General features: G+C 40.8%; 2 protein-coding genes across 4 annotated transcripts; one reads left to right on the top strand and one right to left on the bottom strand.

Annotated features, from left to right (window-relative positions):
• Positions 1–1,154: 1,154 nt before the first annotated feature.
• Positions 1,155–6,976, bottom strand: LOC146979379 (uncharacterized). Of its 2 annotated transcripts, none has more exons than XM_085788696.1 (6): positions 6,895–6,976; positions 5,551–5,652; positions 3,889–5,448; positions 3,652–3,794; positions 1,634–1,743; positions 1,155–1,328 (listed from the first exon to the last, which is right to left on the bottom strand). In XM_085788696.1, exons 1-6 carry the CDS (start codon positions 6,965–6,967, stop codon positions 1,196–1,198), a joined length of 2,121 nt encoding a protein of 706 aa, XP_085644822.1. In that variant the 5' UTR covers positions 6,968–6,976; the 3' UTR covers positions 1,155–1,195. The 2 variants fall into 2 exon arrangements, with proteins under 2 accessions (XP_085644822.1, XP_085644823.1); XM_085788697.1 differs by having other exon boundaries at positions 5,551–5,649.
• A 4,467-nt stretch (positions 6,977–11,443) lies between these two features.
• Positions 11,444–16,394, top strand: LOC146979378 (uncharacterized). Of its 2 annotated transcripts, none has more exons than XM_085788695.1 (7): positions 11,444–11,516; positions 11,839–11,924; positions 12,697–12,795; positions 12,903–13,634; positions 13,720–13,862; positions 14,577–14,686; positions 15,928–16,394. In XM_085788695.1, the coding sequence occupies exons 2-7, from the start codon at positions 11,852–11,854 to the stop codon at positions 16,058–16,060; spliced, it is 1,290 nt and encodes a 429-aa protein (XP_085644821.1). In that variant the 5' UTR covers positions 11,444–11,516; positions 11,839–11,851; the 3' UTR covers positions 16,061–16,394. The 2 variants fall into 2 exon arrangements, with proteins under 2 accessions (XP_085644821.1, XP_085644820.1); XM_085788694.1 differs by having other exon boundaries at positions 12,694–12,795.
• The last annotated feature ends 236 nt before the right edge of the window (positions 16,395–16,630 follow it).

Below are 16,630 nucleotides of genomic sequence, written 5' to 3'. Positions count from 1 at the left end.
GTCCGACATAGGCCTCTAATTGTCTAAATGGCAACACTTAATTTTCTATCAATTGTCCCATCATTCCGACAATTTTTGACTCCTATGGTCGGAATGACGGTATGTTTTTCTTTTTTTAAACATCCCGCCTTTCCGACAATTCCTTTGATAGCGTATTTTTTTCCTCAAACGATTTTGCACTGGTTGGGCTTAGGCAGTGTTGAAAGGGGTTGGTTAAGTTTAGTAGAGGCTAGATAGGCAGACTAGTCCCTGTCTGCTCTCTATCCTATTCCTCAGCATGTCTTAAAGAAGGGAGTCACCTGTTGAGTAACGCAAATTTCCTTATATTGAAAGTGGCTAATGGTGGAACGTTCACATGTCGGAATAGCGGTATGTCTAACTGGTGGGATGTCGGAATGGTGGGATATCGGAATGACAGCATGTAACCCGTCCGGACCGAGCTATGAGTCATGTAATCAATACAGAGCGGAGCAGTAAATAACTGATACCATATGCAAATGTTGTATTTACATTCTATTTGTGGCATGTATAATTTGTTATATACATCCGTAAAAATACAGTGATACAGTTAATCACATATTGTAGGAGAGGAAAATTAATAATTCTTTAAATCAAACTCAAATCATCATTTAAAAGTATTAGTTATTCTCTGCAAAGTTAAATTATCAGAAATCTCAAAAGGTTTTTAAAAAATGCAAATACATATTCAGACATTTAAATTTGGATTGTTGCACTGCATGAACCCTGCCTGTGATGTGTATGTTAAAGGATCACAGCTTTAAAGAAATGCATGTTATAAAATGCAGCTGAAATGAAAAATAAAGAAATGCTCAAAACATACAAAAAGATTTTCATATATATATACGTATATATATTGGGACAATATGGTGTGTGTGAACGTGTGTGTGTGTGTGTGGTTGAATAATCTACAGTGTGTGTATTAAGTATAATAAAGGAACATGTCAGTGCAGTGCAACAGTATATAGCTCGATGTGTTTTTTAATAGTTTGTGCACAACAGTGGAGCTCTGTGGCACACAGGAATAATATGAACAGACACACATACACATTTGTGGTTTCACTTTCTTCTTTTCATGGCGTTTGTTGACTGCTGAACAATAAAGATCATGGCCACCAGGCTTAAAAACATCCAGAGCCACGCCCCCTTTTGTTCCACAGTGTAAACCACTGTGATCTTACTGCTCACAGATCCATCTCTGATCGGCGAAGCAGCCGTCGTCGTTCCACTCTCCAGTCGTCGACGTCTGCACAAGTTCTACACAGTCCTGGTTCCCGTTGAAGCTGTTGGGCTGGCCGGGCTGCCAGAACCTGGCACACAAGGAAACACACACAAGGAAACACACGCACACACATAACATAATAAAGCACTCACTTCAGAGAAAATCTGATGTTTAAAAATGCCACTCTTACATTGACTGCAGTTGTTCCCATGAGAGCAGAATTCAAAATGTTCTAGAAAAGAAGAAGAAGAAGAAGAAGAAGAAGAAGAAGAAGAAGAAGAAGAAGAAGAAGAAGAAGAAGAAGAAGAAGAAGAAGAAGAAGAAGAAGAAGAAGAAGACCTAGGAATACAATAGGCTCCTGGCTGTTTAGCAGCCCGGACCCTGATAACTTACTGCATGGTGATCGGGGTCCCGTCCACCCACATCCAGTTCCCCTCCATGAGACTGTCCGTCAGACCGATCCAGACGTTCCGGCCTTTCTTCAGTTTCTTGTTAATAAACTCCTGTTAATGTGAAACAGAACTATCAGAAATGTGTGCTGGGCCTCAGTTCACCCTCAACAGTGATGCCAACATTGGCTCGTACGCTGTGTCCCAATTCAGTGGTCCCATCCTTGGTGGCTGAACTGAAATGAGACAGACTACCACTGGAATAGTGTAACTCTTATTATATCGCTTCACAACCTTGAAGCACGTAACTTTTTTCACAAGAACTTGAGGTTTGAAGGAGCAGCAATCTCCAAGGCTGAAAAGTGCAGCCAACACGTAAGTAACCAACAGAAATAAACATGTTTACAGCCTGGTACCAAGGGGGCAGCTGTCGGTCTGAGAAGTGAAGCTCACTTCCGCGTTCAAAAAACTGCAATCCCCTCGGCTTCCTCTGGGGGCTGGTGTCAGAAGGGAGCATTCCCCATAGACCCCCATGTTAAAATCGCCGACTTTACATCCTCAATAAACATGATCAAAGCCTGGTGTCAGAACGTTTTTTCGTCTCAATCGATAGTTTCTACCCCCGCACACACTCTGAGGGGGGTGAATTTTTTTTAAACTCTACCGTTTTACTGTTATTAGGTTAAAACTCTGGCCAATTAGGGCGCGGAAACGTTGAGTGACAGGTCCGAGCAGCTCCGTGGACAGCTGCTTCGAGGCCAGTGGGCGGGTCCTCGGCCGGCCAATCCAACATGGCGCTGTTCAGGCCGCCATATTTGAGTCACAAAAACGACTCTCCAAAACCAATGGGTGACGTCACGGACGCTACGTCCATTCTTTTTACAGTCTATGCCTGGTACAAATACAGTTTTGGTATCCGAAGCTCATGTCCTCATTCATGACGACTGTTTGCATCGTACATCCTTATACCCAGACTGTAGCTTTTAGAGCCATTGGTTTTAAGAGTTGCACCAATTGAAGTTTTCCTACTGCCATTAAAGGAGAATTCTGGCCATTTTTGACCCTTAAATTGTTTTCCTGATGGTCACCCAGTGTTGGGGGGAGCATATAAAACCGGAGTTACACCATGGCTACCCGGTGCTCGGGATAGCGACAATGCTAACCTATGGGGGTAATTCTTTCAATTACAACAAACACTCAAAAAACAATCAAATATCTATGGTACATGACTGGAATCCTTACGAGACACCACTGAACTCATATAGTGTACAGTATAAACAGTATAAACTTTGTGTTTTTGCATGTAATCACTCTGAGGTGAGTGATTAACTCTGAAACATCCTGGAAAGACATTATTATCCGATTGCAGAGCGCCTGCTCTCCCCGCCACAGAAACGAACACTTTTTCCTTGTTGTGATGATTTCTTTACAAAAATAAACGGTCTGAGATATTTTGGACATTACCAATGCACTGCTCGACCGTTTATTTTTGTAAAGAAATCATCACAACAAGGAAAAAAATGTTTGTTTCTGTTCTCATTTCGGCAGGCACTCTGCGATCGGATAGTAATGTATTTCCAGGATAGGCTATCTGAGGTGAGTGATTACATGCAAAAACACAAAGTTTATACTGTTTATACTGTACAGTTTATGAGTTCAGTGGTGTCTTGTAAGGATTCGAGTCATGTAGGCTACCATAGATATTTGATTGTGTTTTGATTGAAAGAATTGCCTCCATGGGTTAGCGTTGTCGCTATCCCGAGCGCCGGGTAGCCATGGTGTAACTTCATCAATTTTTGTCGCGTTTTTTGCTCCCCACAACACTGGGTGGCCATCAGGAAAACGATTTAGGGGTCAAAAATGGCCGGGATTCTCCTTTAAGTCTGACCCTTGACTGCTATCTCCGTGTTGTTTACTGCCACAGTATTTCCATCACCTCCATACAATGGAGCACAGAGTGGATTTAGCAAATTCATCCTCCCTGAATCAGGGCACAGCTGTAAATCTCCCCCATCGTCTCACCTGTTCCTCTCTGCTGTCCAACACCACCAGATCTGCCCCCTGAGTCTGGCAGGCTTCCCTGCTTTCTGTCCAGTTCCTCTTTGCGGTTGAAAAGAAATAACAAGTAAATTCAAACTTGGTCCAGCCCGACCTACAGGGTTTGGCTGCAACATAAGAAAACAGAGAGAGAGAAAAAATATCACAACAATTATCAAAGCACAAAAATTATAGTTGTAAATATACATGGAAAAATCATACCTCTTAATTTCGCAATCAGCCTGTCAGTCTCGTCTCTGTCCGTCACCAAAAGGCTGTAATTGGCCTGTAACCTGCTGTTTGTTCTCAACAGAGAATTATACGTGTTTTGCAATCCGTCTTTTTCTTTCCACAGTGAATTGTAGCTGCTCTCCAGGTTATTCTTACTCGCACTCAGGCTGTTGTAGCTTCTTTGCAACTTGTCCATGTCCTTTTTCAGTGAGGAGTAGTTGCTCCGAATCTGATCTCTGTTTGTTATCAAAGTCCAGTAACGATCCTGTAAGTTGTCTTTTTCACTCTGCAGGTTGTTGTACTCGGCCTGTAGCTGGTCTTTAGTCGCCGTCACATTGTTGTGTGTCGTCTGTAAACTGTCAAGGTTCCTCTGCATGTCGTCATAGTTCACCTGTAACTGGTCGCTCTGTCGTTTTGCGGCGTTGAACTTTACCTGCAACTGGTCACGTACATTTTCCATATCGCTGAAACTGGCCTTGAACTCATCTCTTTGTTCGGAGACAGAAGTGAAGTTTTGCTGCAGCTCGTCTTTTTCTTTCCACAGTGAATTGTAGCTGCTCTGCAGGTTATTCTTACTCGCACTCAGGCTGTTGTAGCTTCTTTGCAACTTGTCCATGTCCTTCTTCAGTGAGGAGTAATTACTCTGAATCTGATCTCTGTTTGTTATCAAAGTCCAGAAACGATCCTGTAAGTTGTCCTTTTCTCTCTGCAGGTTGTTGTACGTGGTCTGTAGCTGGTCTGTAGTCGCCGTGACATTGTTGTGTGTCGTCTGTAAATTGTCAAGTTTCCTCTGCATGTCGTCGTAGTTCACCCGTAACTGGTCGCTCTGTCGTTTTAAGGCGTTGAACTTTACCTGCAATTGGTCACGTACATTTTCCATATCGCTGAAACTGGCCTTGAACTTATCTCTTTGTTCGGAGACAGAAGTGAAGTTTTGCTGCAGCTCGTCATTTTCTTTCCACAGTGAATTGTAGCTGCTCTCCAGGTTATTCTTACTCGCACTTAGGCTGTTGTAGCTTCTTTGCAACTTGTCCATGTCCTTCTTCAGTGAGGAGTAATTGGTCAGAATCTGATCTCTGTTTGTCATCAAAGTCCAGTAACGATCTTGTAAGTTGTCTTTTTCACTCTGCAGGTTGTTGTACTCGGCCTTTAGCTGGTCTTTAGTCGCCGTCACATTGTTGTGTGTCGTCTGTAAACTGTCAAGTTTCCTCTGCATGTCGTCGTAGTTCACCCGTAACTGGTCGCTCTGTTGTTTTAAGGCGTTGAACTTTACCTGCAACTGGTCACGTACGTTTTCCATATCGCTGAAACTGGCCTTGAACTTATCTCTTTGTTCGGAGACAGAAGTGAAGTTTTGCTGCATCTCGTCATTTTCTCTACTCAGGTTGCTCAGCTTGGCCTCTAATTGTTTCCTCTCTGCAGTTAAAGAAGCATAACTGCTCTGCAGGTCGTCTCTGTCTGCTCTCAGGGCGTCGCTTTCATTTTGGAGATGCTCCGTCCCCTGAGCGGCCTGCTGGGGAGCTGCCGACGACCGGCCGCTGATTATCTCATCTGTGAAACAAAAATAAATAATTTATTCATGTATTTGCAAAGATGTGTTAGATTTAAGTTTTTTTAGTTTGTCTAGTTCTGTGTAAAAAAAGCATCACTCACAGTAGATGATCTGTGCGATATTACCCATCATCAGGACAGCACACAGTAACCCCAGACACAGAGCTGCACAGCTCCATGACTTTTTTCCTCTCTGTAAATCTACTGAATCAAAAAATAAGAAACCAGTTACATTTCTTTTCTTTTCTATTCTATTCTGTTCTATTGCTGAAAGCATTCACACTAAATATGAATTATTTCAACAATTAACACATCAAATTGTGCAGCTTCTTTGGGACATGTGTGCTATTACTTTTTCATATCTTCTACCGTTCTTGAGATGAATCCTTTCCAAGCATTTCTGACCAATTTCACACTTTTCAATGTGTGTGTATAGCGTCGCTCAGAGTGAGTGACATCATTGTTAGAGTGGACCAGAGCCAAAAAAGTGACTGGACCTTTTCTTCTTAAACTGCCACCGAACCCACAAATGACACTCTACACTCAAGATTTTTGTGAAACCTGCCTGAGCAACCCTGTATTAGCTTCTTCCAACTTTAACTACTACCACTAGGTCTGGTTTATTTTCAGATTTTGCATGCGAGCAACCTTGATAATGCATATATGCCCCCCACCTTTTCTCTTTACCTCTTTTCTATCTTTACCATGTCAAGCACTACTTTCGCTATTTGTCAATTGTGTTCGCTAAATCAGCAATGGCGGTTAGCTGCTTTCAGCATTCACATGTATTTCCTTCGGGAAATACAATTTCTAGTTTTGATATTGTGCTCATAGTTTTCACCACTTAAAAATCAAGTGTTAGAGACGTTATCTCTGCATCTCTTACTTCAGCTCTGTCTATAGAAATCATTTGCAACTGCAAATACTTTTCTAAGTAGAAACACAAAATGCCTTGATTATATTCTCCATTGATTATTGAGAAACGTTTTCTAGTTAGACAAAGGGGAAAGACTATTGTTTGGTTTGGAAAAAGTCATGAAACACAATGTGAAAATCAAACCCTAAACCAAAACCAGACCACCTGTGACTGATCTCCACCAAAGAGCTTTTATTGCCTAAACCTAACCAGACCAGACCTGGAGGCTAATTCCAGACTCTGGTGTCAAGGTCTTGCCCTTCGTGTGTCCATCATGCAGCTCAGTTATGTTGTGCTGGCAAAAACGTAATTTAGTAATATGTAAACATAATTTCCAGGAGACAAGTTAATCTCTTCCCTGTGCAACAGACAGCAGCCTAATTCTTCTGTAGAAAGCACATTACAAAAGGATCAAAAATATTATTTTCCTAAGAAATTTAACACTTTTGTTTAAAAGCACAAGAACATTAAATTAATTGTACCCAACATACATTATTTTCTGCCTGCACATGTGTTTGTGGGGTGTTTACCTCTGGTGGTCAGCCCATCCATTGTGAGGGTCTTATTTATATATATGTCATCATCAAGCTCCATTGCATCCATTCTGACAGTTTCACTGTTAAAACCACATAGAGACACTGGTTTTAGGTTTTCAATAAAAATTACATACAGTTTTCTTAACATCCTTTATATTTTAAAACAGATTTCTATCACTTGTTAAATTATTTCAATTAAATGGAATACATTGATTAATACTCAGTGCTAAAGTTTAAAATCCTTTTTATGGTTTGTAAATCAAGTATTTAAGTTTTAATGAGATCATTTAAATCTACTTCTCTTCATAATATCAGCCATATTTAGTCTAAGCTGATTGAAATGAAGCTGAAAAATACTCTGTTACATTCAATATTCAAACATCTGAGTGGAAAACCAACACACCTACCTTGGATTGGTGTTGTTACGACTGCATCCACAGAGTTACAAGAAAGCAGTAGTGAAGATTGTATGTTTTAAAAGCGTATTCATTGTCATCAAATGTTTGACTTAAACTCACCTCTGATTGGTCTAAGGGGATCTTTTCAATGCATTATCAGGTCAGATTTGAGGTGAATATAGGCCAAAAGTCTCGGGGAAATGCTTTTGGTTTGATTCATAATCTCATTTCGCTCATTCTCTCTCAGGTTTAACACTTTCATTTCTGTTCCCTTTTCTCACAGAATTACTTCCCACTGAGTTCAAATGAGTGGCAGTTTTACATGACAGACACACGAGCTAAGCTTTAATGCAAATTTTAAAAACTGCAAACTCAGAGGAGAACGCTGCCCAGTTCAGCGAAACAACACTTCAAGTACATTAACTATTGAGACCTTACAGAGTTAAAACAGTTGTTTTCTTTTTGACTGAAGCTGATGGGTTTTGTAGATATTTGGTCACAATTGACAAGCAGAATCGATGGCAATCTATTCTATAGTTGTTAAGGCATTAAAAATTGACAAATGTGAGTGTTACATAAAAAAAAAGTACAGCCAATGGATCAAGTCACATGATTCATTCTCAGATCCTCATATTTCATATGAACCAATTTTCCACATGTGGTAACATGTTTTACACATGTCCTCTAACACATGCAATAACAATTTGAATCACATGTGAAGTTTGTGTGGTTTTTCTACTAAGTTACTTTTTGGGGGAGGTAATGAGTAACTAATTACTTTTCAAAACTATCGTGCCCAACAGTGATCACAACTCAGTTTGCCTCAGAAACAAAAAAAGCCTCATACAGCAACCTGCTCTCCAGCGGCACAAGGCCTTTGTTATAAAATACAGCTGCAGCACAGACGTCGGCCTCGGTGGCAGCTGCAGTTGAATTCTGGGAAAAGATGCAGCGAAACACGACCGCAAAAAAATGTGTCATTTGTCGAAATTTTCAAAACCACAGAAAGGGGCTGTCAAGTTGACATGTGCCAGACCTCTGAACAGTTGATGTTTTGATTTTTGCTCGCTGCTGTGTGAGACAGTACGGAGGGAGGAGTGGGGGTGAAGAAGACAGGTTGACAGGGCAGCTGCTGTGCTGTACTTAGCTATTGATCCTTCCCTCCACTTGGAGCACTTAGTGCCGTCTCTCACATGTTGCAGGGAACAGAGCTGAGAGTCTCTCTGGTTCTAGCAGACTGAACTGTTCTGAACTGCTTCACAGAGATTAGATAGTGCACAGCAGCCTTGTTGTGCTCGATCTCAGGTCTGTAACTACATACAGTTCAGTAGGTACCAACCGCAAAAGTATCAGTGCCTCGACTGGAAGATTTACTCGCTTTACTGTAAGTTGGAAGCACAACAGAGGTAAGCAGACTCACACAGCTGCTCTGTTAACAAACTGTTGCGTAAAACACTGAATAAAAGCCTGTGCATATTCTCATTTGTCCAGGTCGTAGTATCTCAAAGGAGGTTAAATCGAAAGCAACTGGACTTAGTTATTTGTCTGGGAAGACGTTTCACTTCTCATCCAAGAGGCTTCATCAGTTCATGTACTGTACGCATCTGACCAGGCTGGGACTGGTCCTGAATAAGAGCATTTATATGTCTTAACAGGCAGGGAATGAAGAAACTATGAATAGCTTACTGTTATCATGCAGCCTTTTTAAAGAAAAACATATAGGGGGTGAGACCCTGTGCAGATATGACAGTCTATATGTTATTTAATCACACATTCATCATTGTTTAAATAATATACATGCTAACTGGATGGATCTCACTAAAACACAGGGAGCAGGGTTCAAACACATCTTTCCTTGGTGAAATTCCTTGCAGCGAACAAACTGAATTATTCAGTCAGATCTCTTCAGAGGATGCTGCTCTGAATGAAGCAGTACTTTTTTTTTTATTAATTTGCAAAATGACCTTCATTTTGAAATGTTGACAACTTATCGGGTTTTCAAACAGTACTGTGAACAACTGGTCAGTGGCAACTGCAGGGTATGAGATGAGAGGTTTTCTTTCATGTTCTGACTCTAGCTGTGTTTCCTCTGTAGGGTTTTTCCACAGGAACCAGGAACCTTTGGAGGAACTCTGTGTTTCCACCGCAGGGACCCGGGCTTCAAATTAGGTTCTGCAAAGATTTTCTACCCCTGTGTGTGGCCATGTAGTTCCCTGAGCTATACATTAACATGCGAGCAGGCACAGCACTGCAAGAACATGGAAAAATCCCTTATTAATCTCTAGAGGCCATTGTGCATGCGTTTGCGATTTTGTAGTGATGTCTGAATGTATAGTGAGAATGATTCAATGTTGTGCACATTAAATTAATTAGTGTTGGTAATAAGTCGGAAAAACAACCATCTTATTAGCTGATTCAACAGGATACATGCATATTAAAGCAATATAACATCTCTACTTCAGTCAGACAACTCACAATTAAAAATGCTTATTGCAGCTTCATTATGTATTTGAGTTTGGCGTCAAGGCTCTGACTTCATCTCTCCCTGAGAATAGGATTTCATTAAAGTGTGGGAGTGATGCCTACAGGTGGATGCTGGGATGGTGGTGAGGCAGAGAATAAGGTAGAGCTGAGAGATGCTGCTGTGTCATAGACGAGTAAAGAGGACGATGGGTAAGTCATCCATCTTAAAGGGATAGTTCAACATTTTGGCAAATTGGCCCATTGCCATAATCGCTAGTCTTAGCAGTAGGTTTGTTACCTTTCAAGCAGAAGTAAGCGGAATGTTTGTGTTAATATGAGTCTTAGTTATATCTTCCGACAGCAATCACTTACAGAGTGTTTGGTCCTAAACACGGGTCTGTCAGTCACTCTGCTCTGCTGTAAGCCGAGGAGAAAACTTCTTGTATACTTCCTTGTATCCTACAACCTTTATCCAATGAGGAGAGAGAACGACATGAAGGGCTGTGTGTGCAGCCAAGGGATGCGCGTGAAGGTGGTGACGTAGGGACGAGGACCAATAGATCCATGACGAAGGCGAGGACTGCTAACTCCATCGGCTGACAAAAAGTTAGCCAAAACGACCGGATCGCTTACTTCTGCTTTAATTGTCGGTGCAAGCTATTTTTAGAACGGCGGCGCATAGCCGCGAGCTGCTCAGATACTGTATGGAGGCTGATGGGATTTCTTGGTTTCCCTCATCAAACTCACCAAATACACAATCCAACAACTCCAAAACGCTCTAGTGGACAAGTTGTGACCCGCACATTCACTACGCTATGAGATAATAACGTAACGTTACGAGACAGAGTCGTTTTAGAGGTAAATTTATGCAAAACCGCTGATGCGCGCTGCCTTCAGGGGCAGTTTTCCGGCAAGCAGTCTCTGTATTTACCTCGAAAACAACTCTGTCTCGTATGTTCCATTATCAGGAAACACATAAGGATTCATCTTCAGGATAATGAATTTGGTAATAAGTCAACAACTTTGGATGGATTGCAGTTATATTTTATAGGTTTTTGATTTTCTGTAGTGCCAACAGGTCATTGTTTTCACATATCCCATGAAATATGAGGATCTGAGGATGAATCATGTGAGTTTGTTGGTCCATTGGCTTTTTTTTTTTTTTTTTACTGTAACACTCTTGTCAGTTTTTAATGCCTTAACAAATACAGAACAGATTGCCATCGATTCTGCTTGTCAGTTGTGACCAAATATATGCAAAACCCATCAGCTTCAGTCAAAAGTCAAAAAGAAAACAACTGTACTTTTAACTGTGTAAGGTCTTTAGACATGAATGCCCTCAATAGTTAATGTACTTGAAGTGTTGTTTCGCTGAACTGGGCAGCGTTCTCCTCTGAGTTTGCAGTTTTTAAAATTTGCATTATAGCTTAGCTTGTGTCTCTGTTATGTAAAACTGCCACTCTTTTAAACTCAGTGGGAAGTAATTCTGTGAGAAAAGGGAACAGAAATGAAAGTGTGAGAGAATGAGCGGAAGGAAATCATAAGTCAAACCAACAGCATTTCCCTGAGATACCCAAATCTTTTTGGCCTATATTCAACTCCAATCTGACCTGATAATGCCATGAAAAGATTCTCTTAGACCAATCAGAGGTGAGTTTAAGTCAAACATTTGATAACCTCGCTTTTAAAACACACAATCTTCACTGCTACTTTCTTGTAACTCTGTGGATGCAGTCGTAACAACACCGATCCAAGGTAGGTGCGTTGGTTTTCCACTCAGATGTTTGAATATTGAATGTAACAGAGTATTTTTCAGCTTAATTTCAATCAGCTTAAACTATATAGGGCTGATATTACGAAGAGTAGATCTCATTAAAAACTTAAATACTTGGATTACAAACCATAAAAATGGTCTTAGACATTAGCACTGTTAGTATTAATCAATTTATTCAATTTAATTGAAAGTATTTAACATTAAGTGATTGAAATCTGTTTTAAAATATAAAGGATGTTAAGAAAACTGTATGTATTTTTTTATTGAAAACCTAAAACCAGTGTCTCTATGTGGTTTTAACAGTGAAACTGTCAGAATGGATGCAATGGAGATTGATGATGACATATATATAAATAAGACCCTCACATGGGATGGGCTGACCACCAAAGGTAAACACCCCACTAACACATTTGCAGGCAGAAAATAATGTATGTTGGGTACAATTAATTTAATGTTCTTGTGCTTTTTGAAACTAAAGTGTTAGATTTCTTAGGAAAATAATATTTTTTTAGTTCATAAAATTCTTCTTCTACAGAAGAATTAGGCTGCTGCCTGTTGCACAGGGAATAGATTAACTTGTCTCCTGGAAATTATGTTCACATGTTACGAAATTACGTTTTTGCCAGCACAACATAACTGAGCTGCATGATGGACACATGAAGGGCAAGACCTTGACACCAGAGTCTGGAATTAGCCTCCAGGCCTGGTCTGGTTAGGTTTAGGCAATACAAGTTCTTTGGTGGAGATCAGTCACAGCTGGTCTGGTTTTGGTTTACAGTTGATTTTCACATTGTGTTTCATGACTTTTTCCTTTATAAAACCAAACAATAGTCTTTCCATTTTGTCAAACTCTAAAAAGTTTCTCAACAGTCAATGGAGAATGTAATCAAGGCATCTTTGTGTTTCTTCTTAGAAAAGTATTTGCTGTTGCATATTATTTCTATGGAGAGCTGAAATGCAGAGATAACGTCTTGGTATTCATCACCAGATAAACCGATAATTGTCTAACAATTGATTTATAAGTGGTGAAAAAATATGAGCACAATATCAACATTATGAAGAATAGAATAGAATAGAATAGAATAGAATAGAATAGAATAGAATAGAACAGAATAGAATAGAATAGAAATGTAACTGGTTTCTTATTTTTTGATTCAGTAGATTTACAGAGAGGAAAAAAGTCATGGAGCTGTGCGACTCTGTGTCTGGGGTTACTGTGTGCTGTCCTGATGATGGGTAATATCGCACAGATCATCTACTGTGAGTGATGCTTTTTTTTTACACAGAACCAGAAGATCTAAAAAGTTAAATCTGACACATCTTAGCAAATACTGTACATGAATAAATTGTTTATTTTTGTTTCACAGATGAGATAATCAGCGGCCGGTCGTCGGCAGCTCCCCAGCAGGCCGCTCAGGGGACGGAGCATCTCCAAAATGAAAGCGACGCCCTGAGAGCAGACAGAGACGACCTGCAGAGCAGTTATGCTTCTTTAACTGCAGAGAGGAAACAATTAGAGGCCAAGCTGAGCAACCTGAGTAGAGAAAATGACGAGCTGCAGGAAAACTTCACTTCTGTCTCCGAACAAAGAGATAAGTTCAAGGCCAGTTTCAGCGATATGGAAAACGTACGTGACCAATTGCAGGTAAAGTTCAACACCTTAAAACAACAGAGCGACCAGTTACGGGTGAACTACGACGACATGCAGAGGAACCTTGACAGTTTACAGACGACACACAACAATGTGACGGCGACTAAAGACCAGCTACAGGCCGAGTACAACAACCTGCAGAGTGAAAAAGACAACTTACAGGATCGTTACTGGACTTTGATAACAAACAGAGATCAGATTCTGACCAATTACTCCTCACTGAAGAAGGACATGGACAAGTTGCAAAGAAGCTACAACAGCCTGAGTGCGAGTAAGAATAACCTGGAGAGCAGCTACAATTCACTGTGGAAAGAAAAAGACGGATTGCAAAACACGTATAATTCTCTGTTGAGAACAAACAGCTGGTTACAGGCCAATTACAGCCTTTTGGTGACGGACAGAGACGCAATACAGAACAAGACTGACAGGCTGATGGAGAAATTAAGAGGTACGATTTGTTCATACAGTCCAACTATAATTTGTGCTTTGATAATTGTTGTGATATTTTTTCTCTCTGTTTTTTTATGTTGCAGCCAAACCCTGTAGTTCGGGCTGGACCAAGTTTGGTTCGACCTGTTATTTCTTTTCAACCTCGAAGAGGAACTGGACAGAAAGCAGGGAAGCCTGCAAGACTCAGGGGGCAGATCTGGTGGTGTTGGACAGCAGAGAGGAACAGGTGAGACGATGGGGGAGATTTACAGCTGTGCCCTGATTCAGAGAGGATGAATTTGCTAAATCCACTCTGTGCCCCATTGTATAGAGGTGATGGAAATACTATGGCAGTAAACAACACTGAGATAGGGGTCAAGGGTCAGACTTAAGGGTAGTAGCAGAACTTCAAATCTCTTAAAACCAATGGCTTTAAAAGCTACAGTCTGGGTATAAGGATGTGCAAAATGTACAAAAGAGGTGACTCAAGACTCTGGTGCATCCCGGCTTGTATGCTCACCCCACCTGTGTCTCCAAGTGCCACAGCCTTAATTATGCAGAAATTTCAGTTCTAATAAAACTTAAACAGGTGAGTTTTAAAAATTCACCCCGCAAACAGACCTCATGAATGAGGACATGAGCTTTGGAGACCAAAACTGTATTTGTACCAGGCTGTTAACATGTTTATTTCTGTTGGTTACTTACCTGTTGGCTGCACTTTTCAGCCTTGGAGATTGCTGCTCCTTCAAACCTCAAGTTCTTGTGAAAAAAGTTACGTGCTTCAAGGTTGTGAAGCGATAAGAGCTACACTATTCCAGTGGTAGTCTGTCTCATTTCAGTTCAGCCATCAAGGATGGGACCACTGAATTGGGACACAGCGTACGAGCCAATGTTGGCATCACTGCTGAGGGTGAACTGAGGCCCAGCACACATTTCTGATAGTTCTGTTTCACATTAACAGGAGTTTATTAACAAGAAACTGAAGAAAGGCCAGAACGTCTGGATTGGTCTGACGGACAGTCTCATGGAGGGGAAATGGACATGGGTGGACGGGACCCCGATCACCATGCAGTAAGTTATAACTGTTTCCATATTCATACATTTATTCTAACACCAGAAGGGTTGTCATTTGAGGCCGTGTGGCTAGTGTTAAGGAATCAGACAAAAAAAAGGAAGTCAACGTAAAGTAGCGCTTTAATGCAGCTTCTTAAAAGGCTCAGGCTTTGTTAAATTCAAAATAAATTTTTATTCTTATGCATGAAGTCACTCCCAGTAAATCAGGATCAAAACTCAAACTCAAAACTTCCCTGGTCCCATGTGTTCTCCAGCCAGTGTTTGTCTGTGTCCTCCCTCCCTTGATTGGGAATCCCCAACCATTGTGGGAACTACGCCCTCCATGATATATTAAATAATATCTTGTCTGATACCTTGGTCAAAGTTATCTTAGCTCAAGTCTCCTGGGTTTCCCATTCTTCTGCAGTCTGCTGCTTTGTTTCCCTTTTTCACTCTAAAACTGTGGAAAACAAAATAAAACACTGATATTGCTTAAAATATTGCAAAAGAGTGTTTCATGTTTAACTTTATGCATTTTGGAGATCATTTCATCTTCTACTTGCTGAACTGTTCACATTAACATAAATTTTGACCAGGGGTGCCCAAACTTTTGCATGCCACTGTGAATGTCATCTGATCATGACGTTTGATCACGGTGCACAGGCTCCTTTTATCAATCATATCTAATGATGAATACATTTTTGTATTTGTCTCACTGTTCATATAACTTAGGAAGTAAAGCGTACCAAAGATTCCCAGCTTTTACAGTTGTTGAAGTGACCTGGGGCAAGATATCAAAACCCACATTGGCTCAAATGGCTGTTTAGCATAAATTAATAAATGTGTGTGTGTGATTGTAGAAAACACTATGATATTACAGTGTGAAGTCGTTGTTGGACTTGTGACTTGCACTTAAATCTCTTATAAAATCTACGTTGGTTTCATTCCTGGGAAACATGGAGGAAGGTTTTGTTGTTGTGCGCTCCCACAAAGTGCTTCCAGTGAAATTAATCATCTTGTGGAAATGTGTTTGAAAACACACAGATGTGGTAAAACGTGGTGGGGGTTCAAAGTTACACAATGGCCCAACTTTATTCTATGCAAATGAGCCTGGATTTCCCCCCCTGTTGTCACAGTTCAGGTCAGAACTGACAAGGACACGGCAGCTGAGGAAGAAAAAACAACAAGAAGTGAGCGCTGTAAAAATCTTTAATGTGTGTGTGCGTGTGTTTCCTTGTGTGTGTTTCCTTGTGTGCCAGGTTCTGGCAGCCCGGCCAGCCCAACAGCTTCAACGGGAACCAGGACTGTGCGGAACTTGTGCAGACGTCGACAACTGGAGAGTGGAACGACGACGGCTGCTTCGCCGATCAGAGCTGGATCTGTGAGCAGTAAGATCACAGTGGTTTACACTGGGGAACAAAAGGGGGCGTGGCTCTGGACCGGCTAATGTTTATCTTCCATGTTTTTAAGCCTGGTGGCCATGATCTTTATTGTTCAGCAGTCAACAAACGCCATGAAAAGAAGAAAGTGAAACCACAAATGTCTATGTGTGTGTTCATATCATTCCTATGTGCCACAGAGCTCCACTGTTGTGCACAAACTATTAAAAAACACATCATCGAGCTACACTGTTGCACTGCACTGACATGTTCTTTTATTATACTTAATACACACACTGTAGATTATTGCTGACAACCACACACACACACACACACACACACACACACACACACACACACACACACCATATCGTCCAAAATTAATCATCCACAGATGAAAATAATCCTTCATAAATGTAATATTTCCTTCTATATGAGTAATGTCTGTTACAACCTGCAGCTTTTGGATATTTCAGGAAATTACAGACCTTTTTTTTCCTTCTTCGTTTTTAAAGATAACACACAAGATTTTCATTTTCTTTTTTTATTGTTCTGTGGGAACCAGTCAACTCGGAGCCTAAGT

The sequence above is a fragment of the Trachurus japonicus genome, chromosome 10 (assembly GCF_045865225.1).
Source record: "Trachurus japonicus isolate A0001 chromosome 10, Traja_1.0".
In the NCBI taxonomy this organism is placed as follows: Eukaryota; Metazoa; Chordata; class Actinopteri; order Carangiformes; family Carangidae; genus Trachurus; species Trachurus japonicus.
This window is presented reverse-complemented; position numbering and strand designations above follow the sequence as displayed.